The 21,979-nt window shown below is 52.6% G+C and overlaps 1 protein-coding gene across 1 annotated transcript in view; it reads left to right on the top strand.

Moving 5' to 3' along the window:
• The window catches only part of col9a3 (collagen, type IX, alpha 3), a 190,985-nt gene that overhangs the window by 36,577 nt on the left and 132,429 nt on the right, over positions 1–21,979 (top strand). Inside the window, exons 3-5 of the mRNA XM_086005879.1 lie at positions 20–55; positions 167–238; positions 17,015–17,068. Of these exons, the coding sequence (XP_085862005.1) occupies positions 20–55; positions 167–238; positions 17,015–17,068 (162 nt within the window). The remainder of the gene's footprint in view (positions 1–19; positions 56–166; positions 239–17,014; positions 17,069–21,979) is intronic.

Below are 21,979 nucleotides of genomic sequence, written 5' to 3'. Positions count from 1 at the left end.
TCTCCTTTATTTTTGACAGGGTGTGCCCGGCCCATTTGGTTTGCCCGGTCCAGCGGTACGTTCACTTTCTTAATTATTAAAATTCAGAGAAATGTTCTATTGAGAAGCACAATTGTTGACCATTTTACGGCAGTGTTTGGTGTGATTTTTTAAAATTTTTATTCAGGGCACGCCAGGTGAACTAGGAGACCCGGGGTCTCCTGGAGCCCCAGGACTCGCAGGGCTTCCTGGAGTAGATGTGAGTAAAGTTTCCAAGACTCAAGTTTCACTGTTTTCTTGATTTCTAATCCCATTACAAGTTACGAATGAACGGACCTGCTTTCAATGTTCATGTCCTTAGAATATCCCAAAGCCCTTCACAGTCAATGATGTACATTTGAAGTGTAGTCACCGTTGTAATGTAGGAAACGCGGCAGCCAATTTGTGCACAGCAAGCCCCCACAAACAGCAATCAGATAAATGACCGGTTCATTTGTTTCTGGTGGGGTTGTTTGAAGGATTGCAATGCTGGCCAGGACACCAGGGAGAACTCCCCTGATCTTCACCATATAGTGCCATGAGGAGGCACGCACAGCCTTTGGCTCATCCAAAACACAGCACCTCCAACAGTGCAGCACTCCCTCCGTACTGCACTGAAGTGCCAGCCTGGATTACGTGCTCAAGGCACTGGAGCGAGGCTTGAACCCACGACCTTCTGTTGGATTGTTGTATAAACCCGGCTGGTTCACTAATGACCTATAGGGGAGGAAATCTGCCGCCCTTACCCGGCCTGGCCGATATGTGACTCCAGTCCCACACCAATGTGGTTGACTCTAAACTGCCCTCTGAAGTGGCCTTGCAAGCCACTCAGTTGTGTCAAAAAAAGCACTTACCAGCGGTTCAAGGAGAAGGCTCACCACCACCTTCTCAGGGCAACTAAGGATGAGCAATAAATGCCGGCCTTTCTAATGATGGCCACATCCAGAGAAAGAATTAAGAAAAGGAAATTTAGCTGCATGGATAGAGACATCACTCGGGGAAGAAAAAAAAGAGGATGAATAAAGGGATGTTCTTTGGATTGGTGGACTGTAGCTGGTGGTGGTGTGTGGTAAACATCTGCTGTAACCTCTCATTTTCCACTTATATATAAATGATTGGGATGTAGGCAAAACAGGAAAGATATCAATGTCTTCTGCTGATGCCAAGTTAGGGAGCATGGAAAATGGTGAGGGAATGTGCAGGAGATTGTCAGCCAAGTTAATAGAGTGGGCAGATGGGTGGCAAATGCAGTTCAATGGAAAGAAATGTAAAGTTATACATTTTGGGTCTTCTTCTTCTTAGGCAGCCCCTCGGACCTGAGGATGACTTGCTTCCACGCTAAAAATGAGTTCTCAGGTGACTGATGAGTCCAATGCGGGACCTACAGTCTCTGTCACAGGTGGGGCAGACGGTGGTTGAAGGGGCGGGTGGGTGGGGTGCTTGGGTTGACGTGCGCTCCTTCCACTGTTTGCGCATGGCTTCCGCTTGTACAGGGCGAAGAGACTCGAGGTGTTCGGCGTCGTGCCGGATGCTTCTCCTCCACTTTGTCCGGTCTTGGGCCAGGGGGTTGGGAACCTGAGCAGGGAGACAGAGGAAAGGGAAACAAGGATAAAAGCAAAAGATAGGAAGGAGAAAAACAAAAGTGGCAGTCAGAGAAATCAACGGTTTAAATCAAACATGGCCACAGTAAATAATAATTCTAATAGGTCTAAGAGCGTTAAAAAACAAGCCTGAAGGCTTTGTGTCTTAATGCGAGGAGCATTTGTAATAAGGTGGATGAATTGGCTGCGCAAATAGAGGTAAACGAATATGATTTGGTTGGGATTACTGAAACGTGGCTCAAGGATGGCCAAGACTGGGAACTCAACATTCAGGGGTATTCGATATTCAGGAAAGATAGGCAAAAAGGAAAGGGAGGTGGGGTAGCATTACTGGTTAAAGAAGGGATTAACACAATTGTAATGAAGGATATTAGCTCTGATGATGTGGAATCTGTATGGGTAGAATTGAGGAATACCAAGGGGAAAAAACGTTAGTGGGAGTGGTATATAGACCTCCAAACACTAAGGCGGAGGTTGGGGATGGCATTAAAAGGGAAACTAAAGAAGCATGCAATAAGGGCACAGCAGTCATCATGGGTGACTTTAATCTGCATATAGATTGGGCCAACCAAATTAGTAACAATACTGTGGAGGAGGAATTCCTGGAGTGTTTACGGGATGGTTTCCTGGACCAATATGTCGAGGAACCAACCAGAGATCAGGCCATCTTAGACTGGGTATTATGTAACGAGAAAGGATTAATTAGCAATCTTGTTGTACGAGGCCCCTTGGGTCGGAGCGATCATAATATGATCGAATTCTTCATTAAGATGGAGAATGAAGTAGTTGAATCAGAGACTAGGGTCCTCAATTTAAATGAAGGAAACTACGATGGTCTGAGGAGCGAGTTGGGTAGGATTGATTGGGGAATGGCACTCAAAGGGTTGACGGTGGATAGGCAATGGCAAACACTCAAAGACCGAATGGATGAGCTACAGAATTTGTTCATCCCAGTTTGGCATAAAAATAAAACAAAAAAGGTGACTCAACCGTGGCTAACAAGGGAAATTAGGGATAGCATAAGATCCAAAGAGAGGACATATAAATTGGCCAGAAAAAGCAATAATCCTGAGGATTGGGAGCAGTTTAGGATTCAACAAAGGAGGACAAAGGGATTAATTAAGAAAGGGAAAATAGAATATGAGAGTAAGCTTGCAGGGAACATAAAAACTGACTGTAAAAGCTTTTATAGATATGTGAAGAGAAAAAGATTGGTGAAGTCAAGCGCAGGTCCCTTGCAGTCAGAATCAGGGGAATTTATAATGGGGAACAAAGAAATGGCTGACCAACTAAATACATATTTTGGTTCTGTCTTCACAAAGGAGGACACAAATAACCTCCCAGAGATGCCGGGGAACATAGGGTCTGATGAAAGGGTGGAACTGAAAGAAATCAGTATTTGTAGGGAAATGCTGTTAGGAAAATTGATGGGACTGAAGGCCGATAAATCCCCAGGGCCTGATAATCTACATCCCAGGGTACTTAAGGAAGTGGCCCTAGAAATAGTAGATGCCTTGCTGGTCATCTTCCAGAACTCGATAGACTCTGGAACAGTACCCATGGATTGGAGGGTAGCTAATGTTACCGCACTATTCAATAAAGGTGGTAGAGAAAAAGCGGGGAATTATAGACCGGTAAGCCTGACATCGGTAGTGGGGAAAATGCTAGAGTCCATTATAAAAGATGTAATAGCAGAGCACTTGGAAAGCAGTGACAGGACCGGACAAAGTCAACATGGATTTACAAAAGGTAAATCATGCTTGACTAATCTACTGGAATTTTTTGAGGATGTAACTGGTAAAATAGATAAGGGAGAACCAGTGGATGTGGTGTATTTGGACTTTCAGAAGGCTTTCAATAAGGTCCCACATAAGAGATTAGCGTGCAAAATTAAGGCACATGGGATTGGGGGCAAGGTATTGACTTGGATAGAGAACTGGTTGGCGGACAGAAAGCAAAGAGTTGGAATAAACGGGTTGTTTTCCGAGTGGCAGGGAGTGACTAGTGGGGTACCGCAAGGATCGGTCCTAGGACCCCAGCTGTTCACAATATATATTAATGATCTGGACGAGGGAATTGGATGTAATATCTCCAAATTTGCAGACAACACAAAGCTGGGTGGGCATGTGTGCTGTGAGGAGGATGCCGAGAAACTCCAGTATGATTTGGACAGGTTGGGTGATTGGGCAGAAACATGGCAAATGCACTACAATGTGGATAAATGTGAGGTTATCCACTTTGGTGGCAAAAACAGGAAGGCAGATTATTATTTGAATGGCAATAGATTGGGAGAAGGGGAAGTGCAAAGAGACCTGGGTGTTCTTGTGCACCAGTCGCTGAAGGTAAGCATGCAGGTGCAGCAGGCGGTTAAGAAGGCAAATGGTATGTTGGCCTTCGTAGCAAGAGGGTTCGAGTACAGGAACAAGGATGTCTTGCTGCAGTTGTACAGGGCCTTGGTGAGACCGCACCTTGAGTATTGTGTGCAGTTTTGGTCACCTTACCTGAGGAAGGATGTTCTTGCCATGGAAGGAGTGCAGCGAAGATTCACCAGGCTGATACCTGGGATGGCAGGAATGACGTATGAGGAGAGATTGTGTCGATTGGGCTTATACTCACTGGAGTTTAGAAGATTGAGAGGGGATCTCATCGAAACCTATAAAATTCTGTCAGGCCTGGACAGACTAGATGCAGGAAGGATGTTTCAGATGGCTGGGGAGTCCAGAACCAGGGGTCATAGTCTAAGGATAATGGGTAAGCCATTTAGGACTGAAATGAGGAGGAATTTCTTCACCCAGAGAGTGGTGAACCTGTGAGGGCGGTGGAGGCCAGTTCATTAAATATATTCAAGAAAGAGTTGGATATATTTCTTAAGGCTAAAGGGATCAAGGGATATGGGGAGAAGGCAGGGACAGGGTACTGAATTTGGATGATCAGCCATGATCTCATTGAATGGCGGAGCAGGCTCGAGGGGCCAAATGGCCTACTCCTGCTCCTATCTTATATGTTTCTATGTTTCTATGTTCCCAAGGTTAGGATTAGGGTTAGGGTTAAAGTTAGGGTTAGGGTGGGGATGTTGCACTTTTTCAGGGGCATTCTGAATGGGAGGGCGAACAGTCAGAGGTTGTGGTTCACATTGGTACCAACGACATGGGTAGAAAGAGGGGTGAGGTCCTGCAACAAGAATTTAGGGAGCTAGGTAGCAGATTAAAGAGCAGGACCTCAAAGGTTGTAATCTCTGGATTACTCCCGGTGCCACGTGCTGGTGAGTATAGGAATAGGATGATAGAGCAGATGAATGCGTGGCTGAAGAGTTGGTGCAGGAGGGGGGGCTTTAGTTTCCTGGATCACTGGGTCTGCTTCTGGTGAAGGTGGGACCTGTACAATTCGGACGGGTTGCACTGAAATGGAACGGGACCAACATCCTTGCGGGGAGGTTTGCTAGTACTGTTGGGGGGGGGGTTTAAACTAACTTGGCAGGGGAATGCGATACGGAGTGGAGCTATAGTAGGGGGTGATGCACAGCCAAATATAGAGGAAAAAACAAGTCAGCCTGGAAGGCAGAGCAAATATGTAACGGCAGAAGGGATTATGGCACGGCTGGATGGCATTTATTTTAATGCAAGGAGTCTTGTGAGTAAGGCAGATGAATTGAAGATGTTGATGAACACATGGGAGTATGATATTGTTGCTATCACAGAGACATGGTTGAGGGAGGGGTAGAACTGGCAGCTCAATATTCTGGGGTATAGAATCTTCAGGGGAGACAGAGGGGGTGTAAAAGAGGAGGGGGTGTCGCAAATATTAATCAAAGAGTCAATTACTGCTGTAAGGAGGGATGATATCTTAACAGGTTCCTCTAATGAGGCCATATGGGTAGAACTTAAAAACAAAAAGGGGCAAGCACTTTGCTAGGAATGTACTATAGGCCCCCAAACAGTCAGGGGGAGATAGAGGAACAGATATGTAGGCAAATCTCAGAGAAGTGTAGAAATAATAGGGTAATAATAGCAGGGGATTTGAACTTCCGCAATATTAACTGGGATAGTCAGAGTGCAAAAGGCTTAGAGGGTGCGGAATTCTTAAAATGCATCCAGGAGAGCTTTTTGAGCCAGCATGTAGAAAGTCCTACGAGAGAGGGGGCAGTACTGGACCTAATTCTAGGGAATGTAGCCGGGCAAGTGGTAGAACTGTCAGTAGGAGAGCATTTTGGTGACAGTGACCATAATTCGGTGAGATTTAAGGTAGTCATGGAAAAGGACAAAGATGGACCGGAAATAAAGGTTCTAAATTGGGGGAAGGCCGATTTTAATATGATAAGACAGGATCTGGCCAAAGTGGACTGGGATCAGCTACTTGTAGGAAAATCCACATCAGAGCAGTGGGAGTCTTTCAGAAAGGAAATAGAGAGAGTACAACACCAACATGTTCCCGTAAAGGTCAAGGGTGGGACCAACAAACCTAGGGAACCCTGGCTGTCAAGGGATATACAAGAATGGATTAGGAAGAAAAGGGAGGCTTTTGGCAGATACAAAGGACTAAAAACTGTGGAAGCCCTAGAGGAGTATAGAAAGTGCAGGGGGGTACTTAAAAAAGAAATTAGGAGAGCGAAGAGGGGGCATGAAAAAACACTGGCGGGCAAAATAAAGGAAAATCCCAAGGTGTTTGATAAGTATATTAAGGGCAAGAGGATAACCAGGGAAAGAGTAGGGCCCATTAGGGCCAAAGTGGCAATCTGTGTGTAGAGCCGGAAGATCTAGGTGAGGTTTTAAATGAATATTTTGCATCTGTGTTCACTATGGAGAAGGACGATGTAGGCATAGAAATCAGGCAGGGGGATTGTGATATACTTGAACAAATTAGTATTGAGAGGGAGGAGATACTAGCGGTTTTAGCGGGCTTAAAAGTGGATAAATCCCCAGGCCCTGACAAGATGTATCCCAGGGTGCTGTGTGAGGCAAGGGAGGAGATTGCAGGGGCTCTGACACAAATCTTCAGAACCTCTCTGGCCACAGGGGAGGTGCCAGAGGACTGGAGGGCAGCTAACGTAGTACCATTATTCAAGAAGGGTAGTAGGGATAAACCAGGGAATTACAGGCCAGTGAGCCTAACATCAGTGGTAGGGAAATTATTGGAAAAAATTCTGCGGGACAGAATTAGTCTCCACTTGGATTGAATTTTTCGAGGGGGTGATTAGGTGTGTGGATGAGGGTAGTGCAGTTGGTGTAGTCTACATGGACTTCAGTAAGGCTTTTGACAAAGTCCCACATGGGAGACTGGTCAAGAAGGTAAGAGCCCATGGGATCCAGGGCAATTTGGCACATTGGATCCAAAATTGGCTTAGTGGCAGGAGGCAGAGGGTGATGGTCGAAGGTTGTTTTTGTGACTGGAAGCCTGTGTCCAGTGGTTTACCACAGGGATCGGTGCTGGTTCCTTTGCTGTTTGTATTGTACATTAATGCTTTAGTTATGAATGTAGGAGGTATGATCAGTAAGTTCGCAGATGACACGAAAATTGGTGGAGTGGTAAACAGCGAGGAGGGAAGCCTCAGGCTACAGGATGATATAGACGGGTTGGTTAGATGGACAAAACAGTGGCAAATGGAATTTAACCCTGAAAAGTGTGAGGTGATGCATTTTGGGAGGACTAACAATGCAAGGGAATACACAATGAATGGTAGGATCCTAGGAAGGACAGAGGATCAGAGGGACCCTTGTGTGCATGTACATAGATCCCTGAAGGCAGCAGGACAGGTGGATAAGGTGGTTAAAAAGGCATATGGGATACTTGCCTTCATTAGCCGAGGCATAGAATATAAGAGCAGGGAGGTTATGATGGAGCTGTACAAAACGCTAGTTAGGCCACAGCTGGAATACTGTGTGCAGTTCTGGTCGCCTCACTATAGGAAGGATGTGATTGCATTGGAGAGGGTGCAGAGGAGATTTACCAGGATGTTACCTGGGCTGGAGAGCTTCAACTATGAAGAGAGACTGGACAGGCTGGGGTTGTTTTCCTTGGAGCAGAGAAGGCTGAGGGGGGACCTGATTGAGGTGTACAAAATTATGAGGGGCATAGATAGGGTAGATAGAAAGGAACTTTTCCCCTTAGTAGAGGGGTCAATAACCAGGGGGCATAGTTTCAAGGTAAGGGGCAGGAGGTTTAGAGGGGATTTGAGGAAAAACGTTTTCACCCAGAGGGTGGTTGGAATCTGGAACTCACTGCCTGAAAGGGTGGTAGAGGCAGGAACCCTCACAACATTCAAGAAGCATTTAGATGAGCACTTGAATCGCCACAGCATACAAGGCTATGGACCAAGAGCTGAAAAATGAGATTAGAATAGACAGGGCTTGATGGCCGGCGAGGACATGATGGGCCGAAGGGCCTCTTTCTGTGCTGTATAACTATATGACTCTATGAGGCTTTGAGGGTGTCCTTGAAGCGTTTCCTCTGCCCACCTGGGGCTCTCTTGCCATGTCGGAGCTCCAAGTAGAGCGCTTGCTTTGGGAGTCTTGTATCAGGCATGCGAACGATGTGGCCCGTCCATCGGAGCTGATCGAGCGTGGTCAAAGCTGCGATGCTGGGGATGTTGGCTTGAGCGAGAACACTGACGTTGGTGCGCCTATCCTGCCAATGGGTCCATACCTCGGGAGCCTACTGTCAACAAGGGCAGACGTCGATGACGAAGTCCAACACTGTCTTCAGTGTGCCAGTGCAGCCTTCGGTCGCCTGAGGAAGAGAGTGTTTGAAGACCAGGACCTCAAACCCAGCACCAAGCTCATGGTCTACAAAGCAGTAGTGATACCCGCCCTCCTGTATGCTTCAGAGACATGGACCATGTACAGCAGGCACCTCAAAGCACTGGAGAGGTACCACCAACGCTGCCTCCGCATTTTGGGTAAAAGAACAGTGAAAGGATGTGCTCCCTAATCAGAGTGGAGAATCAGAGAGATCAAGGGGTTGACATATATAAAACTTTAAGGTGGGAGTGGAGATAGTTAAATCCAGAAACCTCAAATGGATTTTATATATTTGGGCATTGAATATAAAACAAGCCTGAGTTGATCCAAGGCATTGGGAAGGTCACAGTTGGTGTATTGTCTGCAGTTCTGGGAATCCCATTATTGGACAAGTATTACAACAACAACAGCACCGTTAACATAGAAAAATGTCCCAAGGCACTTCACAGGAGTATTATAAAACAAAATTTGACACAAGACACATAAGGATAAATTAGGGCAGGTGACCAAAAGCTTGGTCAAAGAGGTAGGTTTTAAGGAACGTCTTACAGGAGGAGAGAGAGGTGGCGAGGCGGAGAGGTTTAGGGAGGGAATTCCAGAGCTTAGGGCCCAGGCAGCTGAAGGCACGGCCACCAATGGTGGAGTGATTAAAATCAGGGATGCTCAAGAGGCCAGAATTAGGGGAGCGAAGAGATCTCGGGGGGTTGTGGGGTTTGAGGAGGTTACAGAGATAGGGAGTGACGAGGCCATGGAGGGATTTGAAAACAAGGATGAGAATTTTAAAATTGAGGCGTTGCTGGACCAGGAGCCAGGTCAGTGAGCACAGGGTGTGATGGGTGAACGGGACTTGGTGCAAGTTAGGACACGGGGCAGTGAGCACAGGGTGTGATGGGTGAACGGGACTGGGTGCGAGTTAGGACACGGGTCAGTGAGCGCAGGGGGTGATGGGTGAATGGGACTTGGTGCGAGTTAGGACACGGGGCAGTGAGCACAGGGGGTGATGGGTGAACGGGACTGGGTGCGAGTTAGGACACGGGTCAGTGAGCGCAGGGGGTGATGGGTGAATGGGACTGGGTGTGAGTTAGGACACGGGGCAGTGAGCACAGGGGGTGATGGGTGAACGGGACTGGGTGCGAGTTAGGACACGGGTCAGTGAGCGCAGGGGGTGATGGGTGAATGGGACTGGGTGTGAGTTAGGACACGGGTCAGTGAGCACAGGGGGTGATGGGTGAACGGGACTGGGTGTGAGTTAGGACACGGGGCAGTGAGCACAGGGGGTGATGGGTGAATGGGACTGGGTGTGAGTTAGGACACGGGGCAGTGAGCACAGGGGGTGATGGGTGAACGGGACTGGGTGTGAGTTAGGACACGGGGCAGTGAGCACAGGGGGTGATGGGTGAACGGGACTGGGTGTGAGTTAGGACACGGGGCAATGAGCACAGGGGGTGATGGGTGAACGGGACTGGGTGTGAGTTAGGACACGGGTCAGTGAGCACAGGGTGTGATGGGTGAACGGGACTTGGTGCGAGTTAGAACACGGGCAGCAGAGTTTTGGATGACCTCAAGTTTACGTAGGGTGGAATGTGGGCGGCCAGCCAGGAGTGCGTTGGAATAGAAAATAAGGATGCAATAAAGAGTCATCAGAATTACACCAGGAATGAGAGGTTATATTTATAAGGAAAGGCCTGAAAAATTCCAGCTTTTTTTCCTGGAACAGAGAATAAGAAGGGATTTAATCGAAGTTTCTGAACTTCTGAAAGGGCAAATAGTGAAAGGTTGTTTCCACTGATTGGTGAATCGGGAACAAGGGGCCGTAGATTGAGGATTATCACTGGAGGAATGGAGGGAAAATTAGAAAATGTATTTTTCACACAGTTACTAGAACAGGAATTGCCTTAGTATAAGTGGCTATTGAAATCATTAATACTTAACATCATTTAAAAAGAATTGGGTAAGTATTTGAAAAAGGAAGAATATAAAAGGATACAGGGATAGAGCAGGGATGAGGGAGTAGGAAAGGATAGTTCCCGTTGAAGAGCTGGCACTGACAGAGAGCGATGGGCCGAATGGCCTCCTCCTGTCCTGTAATTTTTCTGATCCTGTGTCATGTGACAAGCCGCTTGCTGCATCAGACACTTTCTGGTGAAGGTGGGACCTCTTTAACATGAGCATCAGAAATTAAAATGAGAAGAAGAGGCATTTTACAGCTATCTGGAATCCGTGTTGGGACATTGGGCACGTCCAATAACGGTTGTACTTGTCTCAAATGTTCCCGCAAGACAATAAAATGAAAGATGGATGATGTAAGAAAACTACTAGGCACTTGGTCTGAGTGTTAAACAAAGCTTTAATCAACTGTTTTTCAACATGGAGATCTAGTTGTGTCCTTCACTAGTTCCTGTCAAAGAATGTCCTGAGCAAGCTGGGCCCGTGTCCGAGTATTTATACTCTCCCTGGACAGCGCCACCAGCAGGCCGCCCAGTATTACTTCATAAGTCATTTCCACATAAATGACAAGATTCATGTCAATGGACATGGCGAAGGAAGGGAGGGAGGACTGTCTTCTTCTCTCTCTATTCTGTGCCTAGCACCACGAGAAAACCCACTTCTTCCACTGCTTCACATTGTGCTCTTGGTCTTTCTGTAACACAGACCATTTTTCTGTGGACAGATCGTTAGCTGGACTCTCAAACCCCACCCCCACCACCCCCCCTTACCAGGAGGACCAGCTAGATGCCAGGGTGTGGGAGTCTCTATTCGACTCCCATCGGACACTCGTATCCCGCTGGATGTCAACTCAGCATTCACAGGCTGGGGCTACGATGGGATGGGGTTCAAACCCACAACTTCCGACTCAGAAGTGGGAATGCTACGGTTGAGCCAAGGCAAACTCCAAGGGATGCCATTAAAGAAAGTCTTGCATTTCTATCGTGCACTTCACGACCTCAGGATGTCCCAAAGCACATTACAGCCAATGAAGTACTTTTGAAGTGCAGTCACTGTTGTAATGTAGGAAATGCAGCAACTAATTTGCGCACAGCAAGGCCCCACAAACAGCAACGTGATAATGAACAGATCATCTGTTTTAATGATTTTGATTGAGGGATAAATATTGGCCAGGACACCGGAGATAACTTCCCTGCTCTTCTTCAAATAGTACCATTAGATCTTTTACACCCGCCTGAGAGGGCAGACAGGGCCTCGGTTTAATGTGTCATCTGAAAGACGGCACCTCCGACAGTGCAACACTCCTTCAGTACTGCCCCTCCGACAGTGCAGCACTCCCTCAGTACTGCCCCTCCGACAGTGCGGCACTCCCTCAGTACTGACCCTCCGACAGTGCGGCGCTCCCTCAGTACTGCCCCTCCGACAGTGCGGTGCTCCCTCAGTACTGTCCCTCCGACAGTGCGGCGCTCCCTCAGTACTGCCCCTCCGACAGTGCGGCGCTCCCTCAGTACTGCCCCTCCGACAGTGCAGCGCTCCCTCAGTACTGCCCCTCCGACAGTGCAGCGCTCCCTCAGTACTGCCCCTCCGACAGTGCGGCGCTCCCTCAGTACTGCCCCTCCGACAGTGCGGCGCTCTCTCAGTACTGCACTGGGAGTGTCAGCCTGGATTCTGTGCTCAAGTCCTGGCGAGAAATGATCGGGTAGATAGAGAGAAACTTTTTTCACTGGTCGGGAGAATCTAGGACAAGGGGACAGAACCTTAAAATCAGAGCCAGGCCATTCAGGAGAGAAGTTAGCAAACATTTCTAAACACAAAGGGTGGTGGAAGTGTGGAACTCTCTCCCAAAAAAGGCAGTAGATGCCAACTCAATTAATAACTTTAAATCTGAGAGCGGTAGATTTGTGCTAGACAAGGGTATAAAAGAATACGGAGCCAAGGTGGGCGGATGGAGTTAAGATACAGATCAGCCAGGATTTCATCGAAATGGCGGAACAGGCTCGAGGGTCTGAATGGCCTTCTCCTGTTCCTGTGCTCCCAGAACCTAGTTCCAGAACTCCCAGAACTCCTCCACCTGCTCTCAGCTGTTCATTAGTTAATCTCAATTAACTTCAGGAACCGAGTTTAGTTCCTACCAACTTCTGCATTTGGGACTTTGGCCAGAACCTTTTTCTTCTTGTATCTTGTCCTGATGGCCTTGAACATTTCCTTGGGTTTTTCAACTTACAAAAAGGGCAGAGAAGTCTTTGCAACTGCAGAAAATGTGCCGGGGGTGGGGGGGGGTGGGGGGTGCGGGGAGTCCTCAGTCTTCTTGTACAATAGATTAGCCCCAATTATTTACTCTACATCGAAGGGGTTTGCATCTAACTTCTTGCAAATTTGCGCACAAGCTGTTCTTGCAGATTACCCAATTTCTTTTCATTCTATCTCTATATTTGCATCTTCTCCACTCAATCTTGCTGTACATATTTTATACTGCACACCAAAATCTTACAGCACAGAAGGAGGCCATTCAGCCCATCGTGCCTGTGCCGGCTCTTTGAACGAGCTCTCCAATTAGTCCCACTCCCCCTGCTCTTTCCCCACAGCCCTGCAAATTTTACATTTTCAAGGATTTATCCAATTCCCTTTCGAAAGTTACTATTGAATCTGCTTCCGCCGCCCTTTCAGGCAGCGCATTCCAGATCACAACAGCTCTCCTTATTTACTCTATCAAACCCCCTCATAATTTTGAACACCTCTACTACATCTTCGCTTAATCTTCTCCGCTCTAAGGAGAACAATCCCAGCTTCTCCAGTCTCTCCACGTAACTGAATGTCCCTCATTGCTGGTAGTGTTCTTGTAAATATCCTCTGCACCCTCTCCAAGGCCAAACAGAAGCTGCAAAACTACCTGCTCTACTTTAGTATTGGCTAGTCACACTCTGTGTTGGAAACTACAAAAGACACCCAGGTTTAAGTCTAACTTACGTTGGAGATGTAGGGTGAAAATGTGGTTGATTTGCACCTCGTTAGTACCCCAAGAGGGTGCTAACGGGGCGCAAAGCAACTAGCGCCTGGGTGCGGCGCCGCTAACGCCCCCCGCGAAATTCAGCGGGAGGTTAGCGGCAGCGGTAACCGGTAGCGCCCCACGGTGCTGCACCTCCGGCAATGACGTCATCATAGTGTGCAGCGCTCCGCTCGCGATCTTCGGTAGCGCCCCCTGACTTACCGCCGGACGCTATGTCCGACGGGGTCAGGGGGGCCTATCTGCGGATGGGGCGGCGCAAATTAAAGGCGAAGTGCCGGGCGGCCATTTTTGTTGCTGGCCACTTGCCAGCACCTGCCCCCTCTGCCGTCCCGGCCTCCCGACCCGCACCCCCCCCCCCATGGAGTGCCAGCTGCGCTCCGTGAGCTCGGCACTTCTCTTGAGCGCCGGGCTCTTTTGTTGGCACTCCAATCCCTGGTGGCCCAGCTGGGCCCCGGGTCGTGCTGCTGCGTTCAAAGGCTCCTTCCCTCTCGTAAAGGGAAGGGCCAATCGCCGCAGGCGCTGCAATTTAAAAAGTACCTGCCTGGACCACCGAGGCAGCCGAGACCCCGCGCGATCAGCCCGGCGCTCGAGCAGAGTGCTGATTGATCGCGGGCAGGAACCCGTGAAAAGAACTAGAACGGGAGAGGTAAGTTTTTTTTCCACTTACCTCGGCCACCTCGCCTTTAACCGTCACCCCGAAGCGGCCGGCCGCCCGATGCATGCCTCCTGCAACTGTCGGTGTTTTTGAAGGGGGCCGAAGTCAATTTTGGGCCTGGGGCGCTAACGGGGCGATGACGTCACGATCTCTGGGCCAAGGAGATCAGGGCACAACGCCGTAGCGCCGCCGCAAAACTACCGCCAAATATGTCAGCGCTAACGGGAGGCGCAAAGGCACTCAATTTCACCCCCTAAGGGAATCGAGGGATATGGGGATAGGGCAGGGAAGTGGAGTTGAGGTCGAAGATCAGCCATGATCTTATTGAATGGCAGAGCAGGCTCGAGGGGCTGAATGGCCGACTCCTGCTCCTACGTCTTATGTTCTAACGCACACCGTGAATTAGAAGACTTAGTTGGGGTGGTTACCGGGAACAACATCTCCACATTGATCTCTGACAAGAAATACGCAAAGTTACTGAGAACATTAAATGAAAACAATTGTTGGAAACAGAACTCATTAAATATAACGGGAATGACTTTTCAAAGTCTCAGATCATATGATTAGAGAGTGCAATTAAGGAACTTGTTACTCCAGGTCTGTGGTTACACTGTTCAGTGACTGTGTGTTATTTAATGAGCGATACTGCTGACTATTGGTGAGTGTGAAGGGTCATTAATTAAATGAGTGCAGACATTTCCAGATTACAGTGAAAATTGGCCCGAAGCAACAAGCTCTAATTTCAACTTTAATTGGCAGGGAAAATGAGAAAACAGAAAATACTAGAAATAAGCATAGTATCTCTGGGAAAGACAAGTTAACAACTTAGGTGGAGGTCCTGCCTCAAAATGGTGCAGGAAACCCCTTCATCCGACAGGCAGAGAAGAGCAGCTAGAAGTAAAGACATGTACAGATATCAAGAAAGAGAACTTGCATTTCTATAGCGCCTTTCACAGCCTCAGGATGTCCCAAAGCGCTTTACAGCCAATGAAGTACTTTTGAAGTGTAGTCATTGTTGTAATGCAGGAAACGCGGCAGCCAATTTGCGCACAGCAAGCTCCCACAAACAGCAATGTGATAATGACCAGATAATCTGTTTTAGTGATGTTGGTTGAGGGACAAATATTGGCCTCAGGACACCGGGGAGAACTCCCCCATGCTCTTCTTTGAAATACTGGGATCTTTTACGTCCACCCGAGAGGGCAGACAGGGCCTCGGTTTAGCGTCTCATCTGAAAGTCGGCACCTCAGTAATGCACTGGAAGCGTCAATTGTGCTCCAGTCTCTGGAGTGGGACTTGAAGCTACGACCTTCTGACTCAGAGGCGAGAGAGAGTGCTGCCCACTGAGCCAAGGCTGACATAATGGGTTTAATGGCTTGGAGGGAAATCTTAAATTGCAGCAAAGAGTTTACAGAACATTGCCCTGGTAATGTCCGTCGGCAAGGCCGGTGACAGACACACCGAGGGATTCAGCAGCTCCTTCCTGTCCTCCTTTACCGTTCCCCAGAGTGTAATCCTGCCAATAAACCGTTTTGAATCCCGGCCCGCCTGGCAGATCTGTAAAGTTTTATGGTAAATTCCCCTGGTTCAGCTGCATGAAGGAGAGATTACAATCAAACCAGTTGTGAAAGGCGTTTGTACACTTTCAAGGCACTGACTACTTGTGAGGCTGGGGTTCCCTCGGCACGGACAGCCCTGGGATTCTTCACCTGAGGCCATTGAGTCCAGTGAGTGTCAGGAGGCTGTGTTACAATCCAAGGACATCTGTGTGCACCAGATGAGAACTGGGTTGACTGTGATGCCATACGCAGTCAAATAGCCTGATAATCACTCTCTACTCTGACTTATGACACTTTGGATGAAGTACTGGAGAGGGTCTGCTGGCACTAATAGAATGAATCAGAGTCCAGTCTGATCACTGTCCACCTTTGAACCCTAATGTAAGAAAACTACTCGGCACTTGGTCTGAATATTAAACAAGGCTTTAATCAACTGTTTTTCAACATGGAGATCTCGTTGTGTCCTTCACTAGTTCCTGTTAAAGAATGTCCTGCACAAGCTGGGCCCGTGCCCGAGTATTTATACTCTCCCTGGACAGCGCCACCAGAAGGCCTCCCAGTATTATTTCATAAGTCATTTCTACATGAATGACAAGATTCATGTCAAACCCTTCTTTCTTCGTTCCCGTGAGTTCCGATGCTGTGTCTGAATCCAAACCTTTGTAAAATTTCAAACTCACTTTTTATTAAATTGAGAAACGCAGCGGACGAGCCAAGGCCCCTAGTGCAGGACATCACCAAGCGTGAGGAGAGGCCATGAGATCAATCCAGATCTTTATCAGATGTATTGTTATGTATTATTGTGGTGGTGGGGGGCTGGGGGGAGTCCAGAACAAGGGGGCATAACCTTAAAATTAGAGCCGGGCCGTTCAGGGGTGATGTCAGGAAGCACTTCTTCACACAAAGGAAGTGGAAATCTGGAACTCGCTCCCTCAAAAAGCTGTTGAGGTTGGGGGGGGTGTCAATTGAAAATTTCAAAAACTGACTGACATGAATCTCGTCATTCATGTGGAAATGACTTACGAAATAATACTGGGTGGCCTGCTGGTGGCGCTGTCCAGGGAGAGTATAAATACTCGGGCACAGGCCCAGCTTGCTCAGGACATTCTTTAACAGGAACTAGTGAAGGACACAACTAGACCTCCAAGTTGAAAAACAGTTGATTAAAGCTTTGTTTACCGCTTAGACCGAGTGCCTCGTAGTTTCTTATGTCACTGAGATTGATAGATTTTTGTTAGGCAAGGGTAAGATCATAAGAAAGAGCAGCGGGAGTCGGCCATACGGCCCTTCGAGCCTGCTCCACCATTCAATTCACGGCTGATCTTAAGGGTTACCGAACCAAGGCGGGTAGGTGGAGTTAAGATACAGAACAGTCGTGATCTAATGGAATGGCGGAACAGGCTCGAGGGTCTGAATGGCCTCCTCATGTTCCTTTGTAGGAAGGCAGGCGATGCTAAGTTGAGTCCAGCTGATGGCTTGTTTTATTGCTACAGGGTTTACCAGGACCTGATGGCCCAGCAGGTGCTGATGGAGCCCCAGGGGAAAGGGTAAGTTCAGTGTAAATGACAACGTCTAACCGTGTGCTCTGCATGTTGGGTGAAATCGCTTACTGTTGTTGCTTCAAGTTCTCCACAACGAGAGGGTGTTGGGGGGGCTGGAGGGGTTCGGGGGGCTGTTAGGGGGGCTGGAGGGGGTTGGAGGGGCTGTTAGGGGGGTTGGGGGGGCTGGAGGGGGTTGGGGGGCTGTTAGAGGGTTTGGGGGGCTGGAGGGGGTTGGAGGGGCTGTTAGAGGGGGTTGGAGGGGCTGTTAGGGGGGTTGGGGGGGCTGGAGGGGTTCGGGGGGCTGTTAGGGGGGTTGGGGGGGCTGTTAGGGGGGTTGGGGGGACTGTTAGAGGGGTTGGGGGGTTAGGGGGAGTTGTGGGGGGGGAGGCAGGGGACAGGTTGAGAACGTCTTTAGTTTTATTTACAAAGTGCTCAGCCTCACTCCGATTAAAATGTTAACACAACCCCGCCACCCCCCCTGGAATAATTCATTTTGTGAGATTGTTTGAACTATTCCGGGATGTTTGCACAGTCTGTAATGAACCCTTCGCGGAATTTCCAAGGCAAATCCTCCTTTGATTATTTGTGTCGGGAGCCATTTGTCGCTGAGCTGTGACTCAGCAGGAGGGATTTTAATGAACGAGGGGAGTTTGTTCAAACCTAATGTTTACAGCGAGAGGCTCAATGAGAACTACTTGAATAAACCTCATCCGATTTTCAACTCTGTCTCATTGACAGCAGGAGATATGGCAGGGGTAGGGGAGAAGGGGGGGGGGGAGGGGAGAAGGAGGGGGAGGAGAAGGGGGGGAGGGGAGAAGGGGGGAGGGGAGGAGGAGGGGAGAAGGAGGGGGAGGGGAGGAGGGGAGAAGGAGGGGGAGGGGAGGAGGAGGGGGAGGGGAGAAGGGGGAGGGGAGAAGGAGGGGAGAAGGGGGAGGGGGAGAAGGAGGGGGAGGGGAGAAGGGGGGGGAGGAGAAGGAGGGGGAGAAGGGGGAGGGGGAGAAGGGGGAGGGGGAGAAGGGGGAGAAGGAGGGGGAGGGGAAGGGGGAGGGGGAGAAGGAGGGGGAGGGGAAGGGGGAGAAGGAGGGGAAGGGGGAGGGGGAGAAGGAGGGGGAGGGGGAGGGGGAGAAGGAGGGGGAGGGGAGAAGGGGGAGGGGGAGGGGAGAAGGGGGAGGGGGAGAAGGAGGGGGAGGGGGGAGGGGGGGGGAGAAGGAGGGGGGGAGGAGGAGGGGGAGGGGAGAAGGGGGAGGGGGAGAAGAAGGGGGAGGGGAGAAGGGGGAGGGGGAGGGGAGGAGAAGGGGGAGGGGAGAAGGGGAGGGGAGAAGGAGGGGGAGGGGAGAAGGAGGGGGAGGGGAGAAGGGGAGGGGAGAAGGAGGGGAAGGAAGGGGAGGGGAGAAGGAGGGGGAGGGGAGGGGAGAAGGAGGGGGAGGGGAGGGGAGAAGGGAGGAGAAGGGGAGGAGAGGGAGGAGGGGAGAGGGAGGGGAGGAGGGGAGGAGGAGGAGGGGAGAAGGAGGGGGAGGGGGAGAAGGGGGAGGGGGAGAAGGGGGAGGGGGAGAAGGAGGGGGAGGGGAAGGGGAGGGGGAGAAGGAGGGGGAGGGGGAGGGGGAGGGGGAGGGGGAGAAGGAGGGGGAGGGGGAGGGGGAGAAGGAGGGGGAGGGGGAGGGGGAGAAGGGGGAGGGGGAGAAGGAGGGGGAGAAGGAGGGGGAGGGGGGAGGGGGGGAGGGGGGGAGAAGGAGGGGGGGGGGAGGAGGAGGGGGAGGGGAGAAGGGGGAGGGGGAGAAGAAGGGGGAGGGGAGAAGGGGGAGGGGGAGGGGAGGAGAAGGGGGAGGGGAGAAGGGGAGGGGAGAAGGAGGGGGAGGGGAGAAGGGGAGGGGAGAAGGAGGGGAAGGAAGGGGAGGGGAGAAGGAGGGGAAGGAGGGGGAGGGGAGGGGAGAAGGGAGGAGAAGGGGAGGGGAGAGGGAGGAGGGGAGAGGGAGGGGAGGAGGGGAGGAGGAGGAGGGGAGAAGGAGGGGGAGGGGGAGAAGGAGGGGGAGAAGGAGGGGAGAAGGGGGGGAGAAGGAGGGGGAGGGGAGAAGGAGGGGGAGGGGAGGAGGAGGGGAGAAGGAGGGGGAGGGGAGGAGGAGGGGAGAAGGGAGGGGAGAAGGAGGGGGAGGGGAGGAGAAGGGGGAAGGGGAGGGGAGAAGGGAGGGGGAGGGGAGAAGGGAGGAGAAGGGGGAGGGGAGGGAGGGGAGAAGGAGGGGGAGGGGAGAAGGAGGGGGAGGGGAGGAGAAGGGGGAGGGGAGAAGGGGAGGGGAGGAGAAGGGGGAGGGGAGAAGGGGAGGGGAAGGAGGGGAGGGGAGGGGAGAAGGGAGGAGAAGGGGAGGGAGAGGAGGGGAGGAGGGGAGAAGGAGGGGGAGGGGAGAAGGAGGAGGGGAGAAGGAGGGGGAGGGGAGGAGGGGAGAAGGAGGGGGAGGGGAGGAGGGGAGAAGGAGGGGGAGGGGAGGAGGGGAGAAGGAGGAGGAGGGGAGAAGGAGGGGGAGGGGAGAGGGGGGGGGGAGAAGGAGGGGGAGGGGAGAGGGGGGGGGAGAAGGAGGGGGAGGGGAGAGGGGAGGGAGAGGGGGGGGGAGAAGGAGGGGGAGGGGAGAGGGGGGGGGGAGAAGGAGGGGGAGGGGGAGAAGGAGGGGGAGAAGGAGGGGGAGAAGGGGGGGGAGGGGGAGAGGGAGAAGGAGGGGGAGAAGGAGGGGGAGGGGGAGAGGGAGAAGGAGGGGGAGAAGGAGGGGGAGGGGGAGGGGAGAAGGAGGGGGAGGGGAGGAGGAGGGGAGAAGGGGAGGGGAGAAGGAGGGGGAGGGGAGGAGAAGGGGGAAGGGGAGAAGGGAGGGGAGGGGAGAAGGGAGGAGAAGGGGGAGGGGAGGGGAGAAGGGGAGGGGAGAAGGGAGGGAGAAGGAGGGGGAGGGGAGAAGGAGGGGAGGGGAGGAGAAGGGGAGGGGAGAAGGGAGGGGAAGGAGGGGGAGGGGAGGGGAGAAGGGAGGAGAAGGGGAGAGGGAGGGGAGGAGGGGAGAAGGAGGGGAGGGGAGGGGAGAAGGGGAGGGAGAAGGAGGGGGAGGGGAGGAGGGGAGAAGGAGGAGGAGGGGAGAAGGAGGGGGAGGGAGAGGGGGGGGGAGAAGGAGGGGAGGGGGAGAAGGGGGGGAGGGGAGAGGGAGAAGGAGGGGGAGAAGGAGGGGGAGGGGAGAGGGAGAAGGAGGGGGAGAAGGAGGGGGAGGGGGAGGGGAGAAGGAGGGGGAGGAGGAGGGGAGAAGGGGAGGGGAGAAGGAGGGGGAGGGGAGGAGAAGGGGGAAGGGAGAAGGGAGGGGAGGGGAGAAGGAGGAGAAGGGGAGGGGAGGGGAGAAGGGGAGGGGAGAAGGAGGGAGAAGGAGGGGGAGGGGAGAAGGGGAGGGGGAGGGGAGAAGGAGGGGGAGGGGAGGAGAGGGGAGGGAGAAGGGGAGGGGAAGGAGGGGGAGGGGAGGGAGAAGGAGGAGAAGGGGAGAGGGAGGGGAGGAGGGGAGAAGGAGGGGAGGGGAGGAGGGGAGAAGGAGGAGGGGAGAAGGAGGGGGAGGGGAGGAGGGGAGAAGGAGGAGGAGGGGAGAAGGAGGGGGAGGGAGAGGGGGGGGAGAAGGAGGGGGAGGGGGAGAAGGAGGGAGAGGGGGAGAAGGAGGGGGAGAGGGAGAAGGAGGGGGAGGGGAGAAGGAGGGGAGAGGGAGAAGGAGGGAGAAGGGGGGGAGGGGGAGAAGGAGGGGGAGGGAGAAGGAGGGGGAGGGGAGGAGAAGGGGGAGGGGAGAAGGGGAGGGGAGAAGGAGGGGGAGGGGAGGAGAAGGGGGAAGGGGAGGGGAGAAGGGAGGAGAAGGGGGAGGGGAGGGGAGAAGGGGAGGGAGAAGGGAGGGGGAGGGGAGAAGGGAGGAGAAGGGGGAGGAGGGGAGGGGAGAAGGGAGGGGGAGGGGAGAAGGGAGGAAGGGGGAGGGGAGGGGGAGAAGGGGGGGAGGGGAGAAGGAGGGGGAGGGGAGAAGGAGGGGGAGGGAGGAGAAGGGGAGGGAGAAGGGAGGGGAGAAGGAGGGGAGGGGAGGAGAAGGGGAAGGGGAGGGGAGAAGGAGGAGAAGGGGGAGGGAGGGGAGAAGGGGAGGGAGAGGGGAGGGGAGAAGGGAGGAGAAGGAGGAGGGGAGGGGAGAAGGAGGGGAGGGGAGAGAGGGAGGAGAAGGGGGAGGGGAGGGGAGAAGGGGAGGGGAGAAGGGAGGGGGAGGGAGAAGGAGGGGGGGAGGAGAAGGGGGAGGGGAGAAGGGGAGGGAGAAGGAGGGGGAGGGGAGGGGGAAGGGGAGGGAAGAAGGGAGGAGAAGGGGAGGGGAGGAGGGGAGAAGGAGGAGGAGGGGAGAAGGAGGCGGGAGGGGAGAGGGGGGGGAGGGGGAGAAGGAGGGGGAGGGGGAGAAGGGGGGGAGGGGGAGGGAGAAGGAGGGGGAGGGGAGGAGAAGGGGGAGGGAGAAGGAGGGGGAGGGGAGGAGAAGGGGAAGGGGAGGGGAGAAGGAGGAGAAGGGGGAGGGGAGGGGAGAAGGGAGGGGGAGGGGAGAAGGAGGGGGAGGGAGAAGGAGGGGAGGGGAGGAGAAGGGGGAGGGGAGAAGGGGAGGGGAGAAGGAGGGAGGGGAGGAGAAGGGGGAAGGGGAGGGGAGAAGGGAGGAGAAGGGGAGGGGAGGGAGAAGGGGAGGGGAGAAGGGAGGGGAGGAGAAGGGGGGAGAAGGGGGAGGGGAGAAGGAGGGGGAGGGGAGGAGAAGGGGGAGGGGAGGGGGGGGGAGGGGGAGAAGGAGGGGAGGGGGGAAGGAGGGGAGAAGGGGGGGGAGGGGGAGGGGAGAAGGAGGGGGAGGGGAGGAGAAGGGGGAGGGGAGAAGGAGGGGGAGGGGAGGAGAAGGGGAAGGGGAGGGA

This window comes from Somniosus microcephalus, chromosome 13, assembly GCF_052327205.1.
Source record: "Somniosus microcephalus isolate GS21.2 chromosome 13, FLI_Smic_1.0, whole genome shotgun sequence".
Lineage (NCBI taxonomy): Eukaryota > Metazoa > Chordata > Chondrichthyes > Squaliformes > Somniosidae > Somniosus > Somniosus microcephalus.
This window is presented reverse-complemented; position numbering and strand designations above follow the sequence as displayed.